At 43.9% G+C, this 20857-nt stretch overlaps 1 protein-coding gene across 1 annotated transcript in view; it reads right to left on the reverse strand.

Moving 5' to 3' along the window:
• The window catches only part of EIF4G2 (eukaryotic translation initiation factor 4 gamma 2), a 96074-nt gene that overhangs the window by 58466 nt on the left and 16751 nt on the right, over positions 1-20857 (reverse strand). The window contains exons 3-10 of the mRNA XM_085855327.1: positions 19857-19922; positions 12021-12158; positions 6644-6746; positions 6387-6518; positions 5703-5769; positions 2595-2746; positions 2363-2473; positions 2170-2253 (exon numbers count right to left, since the gene is read on the reverse strand). Coding sequence (XP_085711453.1) covers positions 2170-2253; positions 2363-2473; positions 2595-2678 — 279 coding nt within the window. The 5' untranslated portion in view covers positions 2679-2746; positions 5703-5769; positions 6387-6518; ... (1 more) ...; positions 12021-12158; positions 19857-19922. The remainder of the gene's footprint in view (positions 1-2169; positions 2254-2362; positions 2474-2594; positions 2747-5702; positions 5770-6386; positions 6519-6643; positions 6747-12020; positions 12159-19856; positions 19923-20857) is intronic.

Here is a 20857-nt window from a genome sequence, read left to right on the forward strand (position 1 = left end):
GCTCGGGGTATGACTCGGTAACGGCCCGGATCGCGCAGATCCTGCCGAGGGTAAATTTCCCCGTAGTTCGACGACGTGGGCATTTAGGTTTATTGAAATTGGCAATTGACCCTACCCCACGTGGTCGACCTATTGGCGATCTTCGGTCCGATAAGGGACCCGTGACCGTTCGGATTTATCTGAGAGGTACGACCTAAATTCTGGGTGTTCGGTGGAGCTGACTCTACTGCTCCCCCTTGCCACCGAGACCGGCCCCACAACAATAACAACATGCAAAGATATCAGTTTCCAGGAAATATAGTACTGCAGCATAGCAAACCAATTGTTCGACTTTTCATAAAAGCACCAAAATTGGTACACATGTTGACTAATGTATTCTGAACAATTCTGGATATGGAGCCACTCGAGATTTTGCCTTGGTCAGCTTCGGTGACCATTTTGCAAAATGGCCACCATTCAACTTTAACATGGGATATGACGAGAACTATGAGCTCTCTGGCTCCATGCGGTCAAGAAGAGGCGGACACTCGCATCATGCTACATGTGGCCCATGCTGCAGAACATGACAACCGGATTCAAGTTCGAACCGTAGACACCGACGTCGTCGTCTTGGCGGTGATGGTAGCCCAGGCACTACCATGCGTGGATAAACTCTGGATTGCCTTTGGGACGGGCAAGAACTACCGCTACATCCCTGCCCATGAAATAGCTGCCTCCCTCGGTCCACAGAAGGCACGTGCCCTCAGTTTTCCACGCCATGACCGGATGCGACACGGTATCAGCATTCGTGGGGCATGGGAAGAAATCTGCCTGGGCCACATGGAACTCGTTTCCAGAACTGACAGATTCTCTTGTGACCCTGACCACCATGCCAGTGAACATCCAGGATGACAATGCACTGCATTGAAAGGTTTGTGGTGCTCCTCTATGACTGCACCAGTCCATATACATACGTCAATGAGGCCAGAAAGAAACTTCGCCAAGAGGAACTCCGTCCAGCGCATCCCACCGACCTACGATGCTTTGGAACAGCATGTGAAGAGATCAGTCTTCCAGGGTGGCTATGTCTGGGGGCAGGTATTGGTCCCTCAACCCGTGCCTCCATCACCAACAAGCTGGGGCTGGCGGCAAACAGAGGATGGGTCCTACGAACCGCTCTGGACCACACTCCGAGGCTTCAAAAAGCTGCTTCGAGCTGGTGTTGTGTGGCTGCAAAATAGGCTGTGGAAACCGCTGCAAATGTAAGAAGGCTAATCTGCAATGCACTGGACTGTGTACTTGTGAAGGAGAATGCCAGTAGACAGACGCAGTAGACACAGACCGAGATATCGGCCAAGCTTAGAATGCGCAAATGCAAAGTCGCATTGGTTGTAAAAGTGTTGACTTCTTGATCCAGAAACTCATATTGTACTAGACTGATGTATGCGTGTACCATGTGTCCTGGTAGAATGGTAGTAGACAATAAACCGTAGCCGCTTCAAAGTGAAGTGTGCAATAATTTGACGACATTTTCTGAGTTTTTCATTATCACGATTATCAGTTCCCTTTTCAAAATAGTCAAGTATGTAATCTATAATGCAATTTTTGTTGATTCCAAACCCATTGAATGTGATGAATATCATTTGACTTGTTCTCCAGGCAATAATGGGTACTTTTCAGCGAAAAGTTTCAGGAGAGCAGCAATTTGCAAATCAAATAATGGCTTTTTTACCAAAAATACTGGCTCATAATATTTGAATATGCCTTTTCATGGTCAATTTACTGAATTTTACACGTTCCTTATATCTACCACCAATAAGAAAATAAGAGCATATAGCCAATTTCCCTAAAGTAGAATGGCAGCCATTTTGGAAAATGCTCGCCGAAGCTGACCAAGGCACAATCTCGGGTGGCTCCACATCTAGAATTGTTCGGAATACATTATTCTACATGTGTACCAATTTTGGTGCTTTTATGCAAATTTGAACAATTGATCTGAAATATCAGACTACGCTGCAGGACTAATAAAGACAAAACTTGAATGGTTTTTCATTTAAAGACCCAAGAATTACTACGATTACCAGGTACAATTAGTGTTTCACTTTCAAGAAAAAATAAATAAATGAATAAAAACAGAAGAAGAACAAGGACTGACAAAGGAAGCAGTTTTACTTTTAATTTGAACCTCACCTGGAGCAGGAACCTGATTCGCGATGGAAGCTCCTTGTTTATCATCAGGGCTCGCATTCGCTCAAAGTACTGGTCCATGAGCAACTGAAACAAAGCAAATGAGCGCCAAGTCGATAGGAATGAGGTGAAGAGCAATGCAAAAGCTCTAAAATTATGAAATACATTTTGTAACAGGAAAAGTTCTTCCACAAACCCTGGCCTTGTCATGGTCAAGTTGTGGCCCGACTGTGCGCAGAATCTGACACAGGCATTCCAAATCTTCCCCTATCTCCTTCAGGGCAACACGTTTCTTCTTATCCAGGAGCTGCAGAAAAGAGGAGGAGGGAAGCCGAATTGAAACTCGGGTCAAGGTCAAAAGTTGTGATGATGCTCCAGGCTATGTAGCTAGAGGAATGGTTGGTACTGAGATTTAGGGATTATCGCACTGTTTTGATGCAGCGATGAAGGATTGATTCATGAAGCAATTCCAGCTTTCCAAGCTCCCCAATAAACTTGATGTTGCCCAGCATCTTGAGCTTGGCGATCGTCCTCTGCTCCTCGTCCTCTGCCGACAATGGCCCCTCATGGCTCTCAAACACTGGGGGAGATGGGGGGGGGGAGTCATGGTGTTCATATAAGGAGTTCAAACACAATTAATTTCATCGATATATTAAAGTAGCTAGATTTCTCCATCAGTTTGTGTCACGCTCTTTGTTGGGACGTCATTACGGCGTCACGTCCAGCACTATGCTAAGCCTCCAGCCATGCACATCATCCCGGCATTTAGCACTCAACCCGTCCCATCGCTTCTCTGATGGCAGATGAACACCATAACCTGATCCTATCTGACTATCTGACATCTGTAAGCAAATGGCTGAATGTCAGACACTTGGCTTCGGGATGACAGATTTAGTAAGACTGAAACAGTGGTGCAGCAAGACAGCGTAACATCTAGCACGAAGCTAGGCCTTTAGGGTGTGTATTTCTCATAACTCAATGAGAATTGCATTTTACAACTTTAATATTGATAGTCAATAAACTGTATAACTGTACCATAACAAGCAAGTTATGTTCAACTACCATCAGCGAAGCGAGACGTTCAATACTAGTAAAGTATGGTACTCCTCCAAATAGAGGAGATGATACAGGAAAAAAATGTTTGTAATAATGTCATCACAAATATCACTTCATACCAAGGGGAGTCAAAAACAAACAAAAAAACCATCTGCAACCACCCCTCCTCCTCCCCCACACTCCAACATGAAGGAACAACTCAACATGACTGCCATTTCTTTCCGATGCAGTTTCGAGCAGCCAATGTCACACATATTCCCAAATAGTGGGGCAGATAACAGCAATTTTTGAGAGAAATTGTGCAAATGATACAAGCATCAAATTTGGCACATTTGCTCTCCAGGGGATTCCAATCAAATCTGCCTGATTGGCCATTTGAAAATCCAAATTTTGAAGAAAAAATAAAAAAAATAAAAATAAAAAAAAAAACTTCAAAAACTCAAGATCACAAATCAATGTTGGATGCTGGTTGAGATTGGTGAATATTTCAGAAACATCATTAAAGATGTTCCAAGTCTGCCATGCAGTTTTCTTCCCTTCACCGCGGAAGGCAGACACGACGTCACATCCAGTGAACGCATGGAAGTATGGGATCCCTCGAGCTTTCTCAGGCCCAATTGCAGAAACTACCTCGGACTAGAATCCATCGCACCTTGGCTCCTTGGCCAAAGGCAATCCACATGTTCTCAAGACCTACTTCCTGTAAGGATGGCAGTACAGATATTGCTATGACTAGTACCTCTGTGTCATTATCCTTAATGATAATGGACTTGCTACCATCAGTCGTTGCATCCCTGGCGTGTACAAATATTCGAGTGTCAGCTTCTTCATGACAACATGGAGACACAGCATCCAGTGACTTCCTTGTGTTGCTAATGGCATCTTCTCCTTTTGTGACAATGACTGTGCTTCACACATCTTTTCCGCAAGGAAGTGAAACAGCTCAGTCTTGTTGCTGTCATCTCGAAGAAAGCTTCTCCAGTTACTTGGGGTCTTACTGGTTCCTGTCACTCTTCTTCTGATTCCTTGCCCCCTTTTCCACCTTGCCTCAGACTCCAGACTTGACTTCTTGTACACAAACACAACGTCCACCCTCTCGTACATGGCACCATAGGATTCCACCTTTGGGATAATGTCTTCTTTCGCATAGTCATCAAATATCTTTGAAGTGCGTGGAGGTTGGGCATTGATGAGTGCTGAGCCATCAATGATGACTGCATCTCCCCTTGGTTCTCTGTCTGGGATGTTCACTTGCGCTTCAAGAATTTCAGCCAGCTGTAAATTCAAATTTTTTTTGAAGTTTTTTTTTTTTCTTCCATTTTTTCAAAATTTGGATTTTCAAATGGCCAATCGGGCAGATTTGATCAGAAATGCCAAATTTGATGCTTGTATCATAATTTGCACGATTTTCTACTACACTAAAAGTGTGTACGAGTTTCTCAATTCCGTTTGGAATAGAAACCATATTGATGATTCTGAAAGCTTTTGCAATAAATAAATCCGACGAGCACTCACACGTCTCAAATGGACATTATCAGAAAAAGGAAATTCAACAGCAATTGAGAAAGAAGTAACAAAGTAGATTACACAAAGTACATGAAAATACTTAAGACAACTTCACTTTAGAAAAGAGACTTTGGACAATGGTGGTTGCTCTGATGTACAACATTTTACAACAAAAACCAAGCATTCTTTTTTTTTTTTCAGTACAAGAAAGCATCATTATGCTGTGTATTAAATCTAAGGCCAAGTCATCTGCCTAAATCAATGCTCCAAATGTGCTACATTTTAATGGAGCATTGCAAATGAAAACCAGAGGGGCACTCTGACGTCACCAGACATGCCTCCACACACATCATCGCATAGCTGCCAAACCATGTGAACCAAGACATCATAGGTAGAGAATGTTTTGTCCCTCATGGATAGGTGATCATACCTGTAAACGTTCGCCTCAATCTGTTCAGCAGTTTGAGAAAACGATTTTTGAAGGCTTCTATGTTAAACCCAAATATATGGCTGCCAAACCACATGACCGATGTCAATTTTGTTCCCCAATACAATTGTCATAGATGACCCTCTAAAAAAAAAAAAAAAAACATAATAATTGGATAAAGCGTTTGACATATGCAATTATGTCATAACAAAGCCACATATGACATTAAAAAAAAAAACAACTTGTTTACCATGGGGAGTACGTGACACGTGCCAAGTCTCAATTTGTTCCATGGAGCGGTTTCGGAGATACAAGTCCAAAGTTTTTCTTTTTTTCCCAACATGGCTGCTACACCACACGACTTATGATGTCAAAATTATCATAAAAACATGTCGTTGCACCTACGGTGAAAATGTCGTGTCAACCGGATAAGCGTTCAGAGAAAACAAACAAAATTAGCATGGACGTATGTACGTATGTACGACCCAAAAACTGCCTTAATCAGCTTAGGCATAAAAATTAAAATCAATCAATCAATAAGACACACCTTCAAGTTTCTTGGACCTATTTTCAAATTCATCCTGTAGTTTGGCAATGAGGAGTTTACGAAAAGACTGCAAAACAAAACAAATGACACAAACTGAGCATTCAACAATTAACACTGCATTGATGACTTGGTCAAGTCAATTCAAAGTTCACTCATCGATATTTAAACTTTAAAACTCTGCAATGCTAATGTAATGACTTGGTGATGTAATGGTTGGAGCATCCGCTCCGAGTCTGTGAGGTGGGTGGTTCAAACGCTGCCCCCCCCCCCCAGACCAGTGACTGTTTGTCTCAAAGTCTTATGTTGGGTCACACATGTTCATTTGTGTGCGTGCCAGCTCCACTGGTAAAAACTTGGATCATATAAATCCAGAATAGCACTTTCAACGTCGCTCAATATGCCTCGACCCACATCATTACATCATTATACATATTTACACAAAGTCTAATTTAAATCCCTTCAGCTGTTCTCAAGTTTCATTTTTTTCTGACCTCAATCCAATCAGTTTGTCTTTACATCATTATCCATACTTGCAAAGTTTGACTTGGATCCCTTCAGTTATCACTGCAGCCAAAACCCATCACCGACGGACGGACACAACCCAAAAACATAATTCCTCTGGCAACTTCGTCAGCAGAGGTATAATAAAATGCAAGACCAGATTCTAAGGCCCTTTTTGTTTACCGAAGTCTGTTTGTGACGCTCAGTCCCCTCAAGTGGAGGTCCATCAAAGTTTGGAGCATCCTCAGCGAGGCGCAGGCAGAGCTGGGCGTACAGCGAGCTGTACTTTGGCTCTTCCAGCGCCTTCTCAAATATCTGTGGAGGGGAAGAAAGCCTTTAATAAATCATCCAAAGAAATGGGACAGTCAAAAGAAATGCATGGTTCCAAGAAGAGGAACTAGAGATTGCTCTTTGAGGTCCAACATTCACTTCCTCCTCACCAGTAGGATGATGCCCTTGAGGATAAACTTTGAATCGATGCCAACATTGAGCAGCTCTAGGCAAAGCTTGTCAAACTTCTCTGGGGTGAGTTTATTCAAAATCCTGCACAACACAGTCGAGGGGATAGTATTAAGTGGCATCAATGTTCGATTTGTAAGGTATTTGCAAATAAGGGGAGGGGGGGAGGTTATTATAGCTATCAAACAAAGTTGTTTTATCTGTCATTGTTAAAAGCTTTGCGATTCCGATTGCACACTTTAGAGGGCTCAAAATGAGTGTGTTCTCCTTTTGCAGTCACATCCTGTGATAAACAGAAAAACGATGCGAGACCAAATCTGCCATCTACTCCAGTGCTTGTTGGCGTGTCCTTTATTCAAGCTCTCTTCTGCCTCTTTTTATTATGGTCTATAGTTATGCCAAGTTGGGTCAAAATCCCTTTGCCAGTTCATAAGTTAGCACAGTCATGAAAATCTACTTTCAGCGAAAGGTCATATGACCTACGATTCAATTTTGCGTTCAAAAGGTCAGTTCATCTTTACATCACAATACACCTTTGTACCAAGTTTGTTGAAAATCCCTTCAGTGGTTCACAAGTTAGTGGTAACAAATTTATCATGGACAGACAATCCAAAAGCAATGCCTCTGGCACTTCAGCGGTGGAGGCATAAAAAGTTAAGTCCAATTTTTGGGGATTGGTGTTGAACAAAGTCCACAAACTTGCTTCATGAGAAATACCAAGTCAGTCCAAAAAATAAACAAACAAATATTTTTTTAAAGCACGAGTATTAAAGGGGAGATCAAATCAGGACAGACCTCCATCATTTCCACTTTAGTATTTTAATGTTAAGTGGGACAGCTGAGAATTGTTTTGCTGTCAATTGGCTAAGACTTCAGATACACTTTTAAAGAGTTCACAGGTAAACGAGAAACTTATTTGACAGCTTGCATTGTCCCCGTCATTACGGCACTTCCAACATGATGCAATCCGCAGCAGAATGCTTGGCGTGCATGCGCAGGACCGATTCGCAGCAGTGTTGATCGGGGGCCAGCTAACTGGTATAACGGTGAGATGAAGATCGTTACCTAAAAATGGCTCACAGAGCTTCTAAAAGAAGCTAAAAATACTTGGAGAAGTACCTGTGAGAAAGGGCTGTGCCTCGGCACAGCAAAAGAGTTGGAGAACTTAGCTCACCCCAAAAAGCTGAGATCTTGCAGCTGCTCATACTGTAAACACTCGTGACGATGTGGGGAAGGCACTAACTGTGGACGAGCAGAGCACGGCCTACACAACCCCCACCCCCTTCCCAACGATCAGGAGTGCCTCCTGCGAACATGGTAGACCGAGCTATTTATTTAATCGATGTCTGCAATTGGAATCACTGTGCCATGCGCCATTATCAACAAAGTAATGGCTACCAACTCACACAAAGCTTGTGGGAGCTGGGTGTATCAGGCAGACTTCCCTGAGGGAAACACCATGGGGATGGGAAGGTCATATGGGGCTTGTGAGTAGACAGGGCAAGTTTAGAATCAACTTTTAAAATGATGATATTTACCATTCATCATGTTGGGGGGGGGTGGGATTAGGGGAAAGGGGGGAGGGGGAGTGGGAGCCGAGGGCTCAGGCTGGATGATATTGATACGTTTGCTAATGAACTCTCGTCCCTCCAAATATCAAAGATATCTAGCAATGAAATGCACATTGACCACAGTGGTTGGAGGGGGGGGGGGGAGTGAGTGTTGTGTTTGACTGTGGTGTTTGTCATTGAGGGCAGGATGTTCGTGAGCTGCCCAAAGGGCAACATTTTGTTTGCATGCTTTGCAATCTTGATAAAAGCTCTCACGCATGCATGGGGTTCCAAGTTGGAGTTCATATGTGGTGATTGTAGTGGTGCAAATAGTGCCTCACCCCTCCCACCCACTGATGGTTTGGTGCGATGGTTTGTGATCAGGTGTGACCACCACCAACGATGGAAATTGGTTTCCATCGTTGGTGCGATGGGGGTCAGGTATAAGTTTTTGTGGTCAGGTGGTGATGGAGCTGCAGGAGTGGGAGTTTTGATAAAAGAGGAGCCGAGTGGTAATGTTATTGATATAAAAAGAATTAGTGACAGGATTCTAGTGGTGGTAATGGTACATGGTAAGCAATTAATTTGTGTGATAAGTGGATATGCGCCGTAGGTGGGACGAGAGGAAGTTGAAAAAGAAAAGTTTTATGAAAATCTGATAGCAGAAGTGGAGAGCACAGGGCCAAAATAATTTTTCATTGTCACTGGTGACTTCAACGGTCATGTGGGTAAAGATGCAGATGGTTAATGAAGGTGTTCATGGCGGTTTTAGTATTGGTAGGAGAAATGATGAAGGAAGAAGTTTGAGAATTTTGCGCGGAGGCGGATCTAGTTGTCATGAACAGTTGGTTCAAGAATGAGAAAAAGGCAACATTTAGGTCCGGTGGAGCAGAAACAGAGATCGATTTTATGTTAGTAGGAAAAAGTTGGAGAAAGAAAATTCGAAATGTGAAAGGTATTCCTGGTGAACTCCATCACAGCTTGGTGGTAATGGATGTGGACAAAATAGATGAGGTGAAGAAAAAGAAACAGCAACAGAGTAAGGGTACAAAGACCTGGAAGCTGAAAGATGGAGAAGTAAAAATAAAATTTGCTGAAAGGATGGATATTCTCTGGAAGGAAAAGGAAGAAGACGGAGATATCTGGACAAAGTACAGGAATTGTGCTCAACAAGCAGCAAATGAAGTTTGTGGTGTTGATAAAGGAAAACCACGTCATGGTGAAACGAAGAGGTGAAGGTGGCCATCGAAAGAAAGAAAGAAAGCTTCAAGAAGATGCAGAAACAGAACACGGAAGAAAACAAAGCAAGATACAAGAGAGATAAGAAGAAGGTGAAGAAGGCGGTGGCAGAAGCCATGAAGAAAGAAGCTGAAAAAGAGCTGGAACAGTTGCAGATGAACAGACAAGGAATTTTTCAGAAACTGAAGATAATGAAGAGGAAATCTCGTGACATCACTGAAAGCAACTGTATAAAGGATAAAAATGGGAGGATTTTCTTTGTTGATGAAGATAGAAGAATCTGGAAGGAGCATATGGAATCCATCATGAATCAGGAAAATCAGTGGGATGGTTGAGTGGAAGCTGAAAGAATGGAGGCCCAGTGAAAGAAATCTCAAAGGAAGAAATAAAGAAAGCTTTGGAAAGTATGAAGAATGGAAAAGCAGGTGGTCCATCAAGCATTACGAAGGAGCATTTTACATAGTCTCCTCATGGATGAGAAGTATTAAATCAGGTTGCAAATGAGATAATGCAAGGTAAGAGCATGCCAGAGGATTGGAAACAAAGAACCTTGGTACCCATCTACACAAAGGTAAAGGGAGTGTCATGGAATGTGGATCGTATCGTGGAGTAAAACTACTGGAACATGGAATGAAACTTGTGGAAAGAGTGTAAGAGAAACGGCTCAGGGAGGTGGTGAAGATTGATGAGATGGAATATGGTTTCATGCCAGGAAAAGGTACGGTTGATGCGATGTTCAGTCAGGTGCATGCAGGAGTGCTATCAAGAAAATAAAAATAAATTATTCATGTGTCTTGTGGACCTAGAAAAGGCGTTTGACAGTCCCCAGGAAAGTCATCGAATGGGCGCTATGCAAAAGAAATGTTCGTGAGGCTTTGGTGGAGGTTGTAATGAAACTTTATGAAGATGCGACGACACGAGTTCAAGTTTGTAGTGGTTTCTCTGAAAAATTCAATGCGGCCGTGGGCGTTCATCAGGGATCGGTTCTTTCACCGCTCCTGTTTGTGACGACACTCGACGTATTGTCAGAGTCAGAAAGAAAAGGTGTATTGTTTAAATTACTTTATGCAGATAATTTCGTCTTGATTGCAGAATCAATGGAGGAGTTGAAATCACAGTTCAACAAATGGAAGAGGGTGTTTGAAGGCAAAGGTTTGAAAATCAACATGGGGGAAAACGGAAATTATGGAATGTGGTGAAGAAACAGGGGTTATTGAATTGGCCAAGAAAGATATATGTGGAGTTTGTGGTAAAAGAGTGGTAAGTAATGCCATCAGATGCAGTTCTTGTCACAAAAGGATTCATGGTAGATGTACAAAGGTGAAAAGTGACAAAGAATGATGGTAGTTTTGAGTGTAAAGCCTGCATCACAAGAAGAAATTTAAGCCACCAGGATCAGGACTCGGAGAAAAGATTGAAAGATCTTGAGAGAGTAAGCAGATTTTGTTCTCTGGGTGACACCATCAAGAGTAGTCGAGGCAGCGAGCTTGCAGTGACAAGAACGAGATTTGGTTGGATGAAGTTCAACGAGCTTACATTAGTGTTATGTGGTAAAAGAATGCCTTTGAAGTTGAAAGGGGAGATCTATACCACCTGTGTGAGAGCAGTAATGGTTTATGGGTCAGAGGCATGGACTGTGAGATCGGTAGAAGGTGGTCTCTTGAGAAGAACAGAAAGAGCAATGATTAGAAAGATGTGTGGAGTGCAGTTTGCAGACAGAAAGAACACGGAGTTGATGGAAAGAATTGGTCTGAAATATACAATAGTGGAGGTGGGAAGAAGGAGTGGCTCGAGATGGTTGGGTCACGTGCTAAGAAAGAAAGACGATGAGGGAGTAAAGAGAGTATGGAATTTGGAAGTGGAGGGGAAAAGGGGAAGAGGAAGGCCAAAGTTGAGTTGGAAGGAGTTGGTTATGAAAGAAAGTCAGAAATTGGGATTGGGAGTGGAAGACGAGGAAGATAGAAGAAAGTGGAGAGCTGGAGTTATATTATGTCATGGAAGGAGTGAAAGTCAGCAACCCCCCCGTAAGAGGGATAATACTGACTTAAATAAATGATGACGATTTATCCCCGGTCACCCCGCTATCCCATGAGATTCAATCATGCATTCATGCGTGAATAAACAAACATACACACACACACATGAGGAAAGAGCACTTTAGGATATCATTAGCAAAAGGCTAGATAGCAAGACTCAGCAAAAAATCACAACAGACAACACTGCTAACATTATGGCTTGGCGCTTCCCTGCATTGCTCAAGTACGTCTACTGTACTATCAAGTCAGACAATCTATCATACTGCAAAGGTAGTAAAAGAAAAATGCTTTAAGATATTCTATCAATTTAATGATCATGATATGGGTAGAAATAATTTACGAGCCAAGGGGATCAGCTTGACACCCTTCAACGCACTGCAATAACAGACAAGTCGCAATATGTAATTAAAGCTCCAGTTTTGAAATAAGGAAGCATAATGAGCAATGAAGGCTGTACAAGCAAGATCGTTAATAACTGCCCTCAATCCACATAACATGAACAAAAACACAAAAGGAAGGTACAATTATCTCACCCTCTGACTTTTCTGAAGATGGCTTCATGATGTTGTGGGCTAGCTGCGCTGGTCGACAGCGGGGCGGCATCTCGTTTAGTGCTTCGGGAAGGAGCCCATTTCTGAACAATGAGGGCCGAGCCTTGGCCAGGGAACTCGCTTTGGATTGGGTGGCAAGGGTTGAAAGGAAACATTAAATTTTGTTCAGAAAATATTTGGGCACACAATTTAGTACACCAATCACTTGCAAGCTGGATAGAAACATCTTAAATCATACTGATCAGTCAAATAGTTTGAAGCTCATTTTCCCTGCACTCAGCTGGCAAGACAATGCAGGACGAAATCATGTCTTCCAATCAAATGGAAGGATTGGTGAGTTAGTAAGATTGCACTGGCTTTTTATGGAAGCAAAATACTCACACTTTGTGACCAGCAGGATCAGCTCAATGAAAAACACTTTGGACAGCTTATCTTTCAGTCAAGATAACTTTTGAGGTCAATGTGTCAAAAGTTCAGCTGGCAAAGCAAACTCGTGCATCCAAGTGGAGTGGGGGATGTGGTTGGGGGTGGGGAGGGGGAGGGGGAGGTGGAGGTGGAGGTTTCCCTCTCCCCTCCCCCTATAAAAAGGAGGGAAAGATCAAGGGGTTCTCCCCCTCCTCCACCTTAAAAAATTCACAATTTGGACCTCAACTGGTGGCATCTGGGGCAACCCAAGGCCTGGTTTCACATTAACAACACATCACAGCCTAAGCCTAAGAGAATTTCAAGCACGTTGATGCCAGGAACAAAAACGATGCAAATTACTTGGAAAAAGCACATCTGCCAGTTTTAAAAAGTGCGTTACTGCCCACAGTTTCAGTTAATAAGGTGTTGTAATAATAAAGTGCAAATTAAACATTTGCCACAGATTCTGGTGCACACAAAGTACTGTGTGTTTATTATGCGTCCTGTATCCCAGCGACATGAACCAAGATAATTTTTCAAAATACAAAGAAAAATAAATATAAAATAAATTTTTAAAACATGATCACGATTCTTCATTTTTCTCATGTATGCCGCAGTCTTCCTCTGGACAACAATGTACAGTTTCACTGGTTGACAGCAACTTGGCAACGGACATTAAGGCCCAGTCACACCTTGACGTTTTAGCCAGCTTATGCCGATTTTTGAAAAATTTGTCTAAAACGCTGGCACACGTCGAATACATTATGGGTAAGTTTTGGAAACATCGAGAGCACGCTGAAAAACACTGCCATACATCGTAGTACGCTGGCTTTCATCGTTGTACTTTGCGTTTGTCCTCAAATTTTAGCATGCTTGAAATTTTACGACTTATGCCAGCATATGACTCACAAGTTCCGCTACGCTGGCCATAAGTTGTAGGCACGTTATGCGATCGTTGACACACGTTAATTGCAAGTTAATCACAAGTCGAAACACGTCGAGGTAATGTTTAGCGTTCTGAAACTTATTTCTCACCGATGAGTAACGTGTTGTCGGCACGTTACTTGTAAGGTACTCATAAGTCGAAACACGTTAATGTAATGGTTAGCGTCAGTGTTCCAGACTCCCTGTATTTTTTTTTTTGTTTGTTTTTTTCTTCGGTATGATGGTCATGTTGACACTTCAATTTCTAGTGCGGTTATGATTTAAATCGTTGAGCGGCAGCCTATTAATTATATTATAACTGCACTAGAAATCGAAGCGTCAACATCACTGTCATACCGAAGAGGAGGAAGAAAAAAAAACCCAGGGAGTCTGGAACACTGACGCTAACAATTACATTGACGAGTTTCGACTTCTGAGTAACTTACAAGCAACTTTTGTCGACGTGTGCCAACGTTCACATATCGTGCGTACAACTTATTCCCATCGCATGTGGAACGTGTGTCATACGGCAAGTACGTTGTAAAATGTTTAACACGTTTATAATTGCAAGACATACTCCACTTACTATGACGTATGATAGCATACTATTCACGTATACCAAACTTACCCAGACCGTATTCGACGTGCGCCAGCGTTTTAGACGCATTTTTCAGAGGTCGGCATACGCTGGCAAGATCGCCAAGGTGTGACTGCGATGTTGACACTTCCATTTCTCCGGCGGTTATGATTTGAATCATTGTGCGCAGCCTTTTAATAGGCTACGCCACGTTATCGTCGGCGATACGTGCAGAGCGCTATGCATAACTAAGACCAGTGTTTCTCAACCGGGGTTCCCCGGAACCCTAGGGTTCTGCAAGAGGTCGCTAGGGGTTCTGCGAGAAACAGTAAAAAAAATAGGCTAATGTATTGTTGCGAATTCGTGCCCGCCGGCGTGCGGACGGCCACGAAACTCTGATCACGGCACGTAGCCCACTGGACGGACAATTCAGTCGTGACCCTCCGGGAACTATCGCCCGGAGCCAGTCACGGGTGGGCCTTTCGACCTCACCACAATCATGCCAATCGGCCACCCGCGTAGGATAGGGTTGTTCGCCAAACTTGACTGACCCAAGTACCCACGCGGATGGTAAACCGGGCGATCGTACCTCGCCGCAGATAGACTCCGGACACGAACCGCTTAAGCGGTCCGTTCCGTGCTACAGTGATAACCGAGCGGTGTTATCGTCGGCCTCGACGGTTCCGATTAATTACCAGGCGTTTTAAGCCCACTACGAACCCTTTACGTGAAGCAGGATGGAGGGTCAATTAAAAGGAAGGAGACGAAGCGAAACGGGCACAGTTCAACATGCAAGCACTATATTTACACGACACACGGAGAGCACACATATACAGCCAAACAGTCAAAATGCACATTTTGCAACAAAAACAAAAGCAACAACGACACAGAGTTACTACCGACTACGCGCACACATGGCAACACTTATACAGTTCTACTTTACAGACAGCACCAACACACATTTACTCAAAAGCAAAGGAAAGAAGCCACCCTCAAAGACAAGGGGGAAGATGGGCCTGTAGGCCAATATGCGCGCGTGACCTGAAGGAGAGGCCAGGCCCGCGAGACCGGGGGGGGGGGTCCTACCCGAGTCCTCGTGACGCGTTGGCGGACAAGCCGCAGATGTGGCCACGTGGCTGTGCCCTGACTCCGTGCTCCTTGGCGGGTTTCGTTGGCACGATGTTTGGAGTGGGGTGGGAACGGGGCCCCCTTGTTGCACTATCTCAGTGCGGGGGAAGGGGGGAATTGTTGATGCCCTGGGGGGGAGGAGAATGGCTGGCTGGCTTGGGTCCCGCGATGAGCGATCTCACACCGCGACCTCGTCGCCGACCGCCGTCCTTCTCGCCTCGGACCCGAGCTCCTTTGCCTCTTCCCGCAACTCTTCTCAGCCGACTCCAGAACCCGACTCGAAGACACACCGATCACTTCGCCACCCGACTCGACTCTGCCGGCTCTCTTCCGCTCTCCAACCAAAACTGGCTCACTCTCCCGCGATTAGTCTTGCGCTCGCAGTTTTATAGGCCGGCAGGAGAAAACAATATGCAAATATCAGGATGAACTCAGGGGCGGAGCCACGCTCGCCAATTGGTCAGAGGAAAGGGGGCGTGAATCTCCCCTGATCCAAGAATTTGCATACATCGATTTCACAGACGCGCCTGGAGGCGGGGCCAAGCCGCTCCACGCTTGCTAATTGGACGGAGGGGAAGTGGGCGTGAAGCGTTTGTGATCCGAGTTTTCCTCGGAAAGGCCACTATTTGCACTCGTGGCTCGGTGTGTATCGCTGAACGGGCCCAAGACAGCCCGACGCTCAGTGTTCACAGGTGGTGCGGGAATGGCCGTAGGAGAGAGGCGAAGGTGGTGGAGGGTTTTCAGTGGTGGTTTGATGGTTATGGTGCCATTTGGAAATGGCGGTGATGTGATGATGTGGGATCGAGTTGTGAAGGTAAAGGTCGTGGCGGTTGGCGTTGTTGTCCGAGGGTTGGAGCGTGGTTGCAGTTGGCGACGATGGCTGGCGTGGTGGTTGTTGTGTGATGGCGGTTGAGACGTGGTTGGTTAAAAATAGAGATAGAACAGAAAAACGGCCATCTCAAAGTAAAGCGTTGCAGCCTGAATGAATCACATAAATTCCCTCGAGACAACGGGTTTGGGGCTAACTACACATGTACTTTGAGATATCTCACCTACGGGCCCTGAATGGTGGTTTGCGAATTTTCACAGCCGTAACAGTATTTTTGTTTGATTTAATATTCGTAATTTTACTATACACGTACGGCATATTGTTGGAAATTCCTTGGTTATTATAATAGAGGCTTCAACCTCTTATATTATTTACAATTATAACAACCATAGGGAATGTATTTAACGATGTCTATATGGTGCCAGCGTGAAACCGCCCTCACTGGTTAGGCCTTGGTCACATTTGCCGCGGCGGCCGTGGGGTCTCCAAAATCTACGGCCACTGGCAATTATACGGCGGCCGCAGTGTTTCCACGGTCACACAATGTAGCAGCCACATATGTTTTTATTTTCCGGGGAGCCGCACGGCGTATTTTGGCCTAAGTCACATTTGCCACGGCGGCCGTGGGGTCTCCAAAATCTACGGCCACCAGCAATTATACGGCAGCCGCAGTAGTTCCACGGTCACACAATGTAGCAGTCACATATGTTTTTATTTTTCAGGGAGTTGCACGGCGTTTTTATTAATTGTGGAGACCGAAAACGTGGGGTTGCCGTACAGTCTTTGATTTGATGTCGCACGGTGACCTTAGGGCGTTCCTGCGGCGGCCATAGAATTTTCAAGGCAGACGCAAGGTGACCGCAGGGGGGCCCGAAGGCGAATGTGCGGCCAGACGGACGGTAACGAATGGGTAAATTTTTTTTATTTTTATTTTTTCGGCTTGTCAAATTGCTTCGGCAAACGTAGAAATGAAAAAAGGTTATAACTCCGCGTTATAATTCCACGAAGACCTTACGGCCTGTAAAATATAGCCATACGGTGTAGAGCCACCCTGAGGTAACCTCAGAAACTCTGCAGCCACCGCACGTTTGTCAATTCAAAGGGCGTACGGCCGCAGTCTCCTCGCCGTAGAGCAAATGTGACTTAAGCCTTGGGTCTTAGAAATTGTGGAGACCGAAAACGTGGGGTTGCCGTACGGTCTTTGATTTGATGTCGCACGTTGACCTTAAGGGGGCCCTGCGGCGGCCATAGAATTTAAGGCAGACGCAAGGTAGCCTCAAGGTGCCCGCAAGGCGACCGCAGGGGGGCCCTAATGCGAACGTGCGGCCAGACGGACGGTAACGAATGGGTTAATTTTTTTTTTTTTTCGGCTTGCCGAATTGCTATGGCGAACGTAGAAATGAAAAAGTTATAACTCCGCGTTATAATTCCACGGCGACCTTCCGACCTGTAGAACATAGCCAAACGGCGTAGGGCCACCACAGAAACTCTGTGGCCGCCGCACGTTTGTCAATTCAGAGGGCGTACGGCCGCCGTAGAGCAAATGTGACTTAGGCCTTTGTGGACGTCCTGCACGCGGCCGATTCGTATATCATTGAGTGACCGACTCAAGTACGGGACGCATGCACGGTGTCCATCTATCTTCTCTGTGTTTCCTAGCGTGGTCTCTCTCTCTAGGTTAGTTCTTCTGTTTACCTTTATTTGTTTAAGTTTTGTTTATGAAGTTACAAGGTGTTATTTTTTTTTTTTGATTTAAAAAAGATTTTTTTTTGTGAATTAAAACCTCGGTCTGAGGACTCATCAACGAGCAGTATGTTTTTTTTTTTTTCATTGCCAATAAATTTGACAAAAAGGGGGTCATTTTTTCCTTATACCAGGTATCCGAAAAAAAAAAAAATTATATTTACCACGTGAACTATGATAAAAATATACAAGAGCGAGATATTAATAATGGTATATGTATAATAATTTTTATGCAGGGGTTCCGCGAGACATGAAAACTATTTCAAGGGTTCCACAAGGGTAAAAAGGTTGAGAAATGCCGAGTTAGACTATCGTTAGGCATAGGTTGTGAATGCCGACAACAGGCAAAGCATTCGTTGGTATAAGTTATCTATAAGACAACGAAACGTTCTGTGTCCGTTACTAATATGTTATGTATATGACCAACTCGTTATGAATACGTCCGAATCTTAAAAAAAAAACATCAAAAGTTCAGCGTAATACATACATTTTGATACGTTGCCATTGCTGGCCAAAACGTCAAGGTGTGACTGGGACTTTAATGCTCGACATGCATTTGAAAACTATGTCCAGGAAGAAAAACTTTTGTTAAAGATTATTAAAGGTAAAAAGGATAACAAAATAGCAAAACAACACCTGAACAGTTTTAGTTTTGAATAGACATTAAGATAATTTTGGTTTTATGGTTGTGCTGTGTGCCAAGTTCAAATGGATGAGGACATTTGGGTGATTAAATGTGACAATAATGGAAGTCATCATGCAAATTAACGCATCATCCATTTTTGCTGACATCATCTCAAGGCTATTTAAAGATTTTAGAAATCACTGGGGGGGGGGAGGGGGATAAACTGGAAATGTCACATTTCTCCAACTAGGTACAAAGTACCAAAAACTATGCAATTATGTTGACAAGCCCACACCTTCACCAGAAAACAAAACCCAGATGACTTGGACATTGGTATGGTTCAACTCGTGGGGCAGATAACAGCAAGTTTTGAGAGGAATCGTGCAAATGATGATACAAGCATCAAATTTGGCACATTTGTTCTCCAGGGGATTCTAATCAAATCTGCCGGATTGGCCATTTGAAAAAAAAATAAATAAATAAATAAAAATAAAAACTTCTAAAAAGTCAAGATCATGAATCAATGTTGGATGCTGGCTGAGATTGGTGAATGTTTCAGAAACATCAGCAAAGACGTTCCAAGTCTGCCATGCAGTTTTCTTCCCTTTACCGCGGAAGGCAGACACGACATCACATCCAGTGAACGCATGGAAGTATGGGATCCCTTAAGCTTTCTCAGGCCCTATTGCAGAAACTACCTCATGGACTGGAATCCATCGCACCTTGGCTCCTTGGCCAAAGGCAATCCACATGTTCTCAAGACCTACTTCCTGTAAGGATGGCAGTACAGATATTGCTATGACTAGTACCTCTGTGTCATTTAGCCTTTATGATAATGGACTTGCTACCATCCATCGTTGCATCCTTGGTGTGTACAAATATTCGAGTGTCAGCTTCTTCATGACAACATGGAGACACAGCATCCAGTCACTGCCTGATGTTGCTAATGGCATCTTCTCCTTTTCTGACAATGACTGTGCTTGTAGTCCGTGCTTCACACATCTTTTCCGCAAGGAAGTGAAACAGCTCTGTCTTGTTGCTGTTATCTCGAAGAAAGCTTCTCCAGTTACTTGGGGTCTCACTAGTTCCTGTCACTCTTCTTCAGATTCCTTGCCCCCTTTTCGACCTTGCCTCAGACTCCAGACTTGACTTCTTGTACACAAACACAACGTCCACCCTCTCGTACCTGGCACCATAGGATTCCACCTTTGGGATTATGTCTTCTTTAGCATAGTCATCAAATATCTTTGAAGTGCGTGGAGGTAGGGCATTGATAAATGCTGAGCCATCAATGATGACTGCATCTCCCCTTGGTTCTCTGTCTGGGATGTTCACTTGCACTTCAAGAATTTCAGCCAGCTGTGACTTCAATTTTTTGAAGTTTTTTTTTTTTTTCAAAATTTGGATTTTCAAATGGCCAATCGGGCAGATTTGATCAGAAATGCCAAATCTGATGCTTGTATCACAATTTGCACGATTTTTCTATTATCTACTACACTAAACGAAGAGCCAGAAAGGCAGACGCTGTGCAGACAGCCAAAAGAATGAAGGCACTTGTACAAGAATCTTGGGATTTTAGAAACTCACCTGCCACCAGCAGCCTTGGCAAACTGAGCCACGTCCCTGCCTCCAGCTCCCCCACCCGATGAAGCACTAGCAAAAGAGGGAGTACAAGAGAAGATGTGAGCGGTGGGGAAAGCAGCACCATTTTGTTTCTGAATTCAATTTTGCACTGCAATCAAAATACAGCAATAAAACAAGACTTTAATGCTTTATCAATTGCAGTAACAGCAATTTCGGGCGGGGGGGGGTGAAGAAAGCCAGAAAAAAATATCTACATATTGTCAGTGAGGTATTGTGACGGTTGGGAGCCCCAGGAAGGGAAAAAAAAAAAAAAAAAAAAAAAAAAAAAAAAAAAAAAAACGCAAATGAACATAGGTTTAGAGCAAGATTATATCTTCGCACTCTTGTTTAATAATTAAGAATACATCGTTTTCATGTGGCTGGAGATGTGCTGTGAATGCGAAAGAGTAGTTTATGGTCTTTCCTTTCTTTACATTCTCACATCGGCATGGTGTTGGCTTAACGCTTGAGATCTTTGGGTCTTGTGTTCGAATCTTCAAAAATTCCTTCAACTCCTAACAAAAATTCCTAACAAATCTTCCTTCAACTCTCAACTTTTGCGAGTTTCTGCTTCTTCATTCTTCACCTTTCTGACTCGACTCATTCTTCCGTTTGCTCTGTGGTTCTTTGCGCCCTACTCAAGGAAACATACACCAAGCCTGGCATGCCTTCATCTCAATCTGACAATTGCCATGGCACAATGGAGCCGTCAGCCTTGCCATGCAGTACATCCAGTATCCCCACACAATAAGGTCGCCAACGGAGTGGAGGGAGGAATCCGAGATGAAGTGTGCGGGAGGTGAACCAGAACCGCTGAGCATTGGGTGACCACAATTTCAGCTGGGTTGTGAAAGTTCCTTGAAGACTCTTCACTGCCTCTTTCTCATCACCATTTCTCACACCTCTTCCTCAATTTTCTTTTCTTCAGGTGCCTTGATCCATTTGCGTAGAGGTGCTAAGTAATT

This window comes from Eptatretus burgeri, chromosome 14, assembly GCF_056783735.1.
Source record: "Eptatretus burgeri isolate ZD-2024b chromosome 14, Ebu_testis_v1, whole genome shotgun sequence".
NCBI classification, from domain to species: Eukaryota; Metazoa; Chordata; class Myxini; order Myxiniformes; family Myxinidae; genus Eptatretus; species Eptatretus burgeri.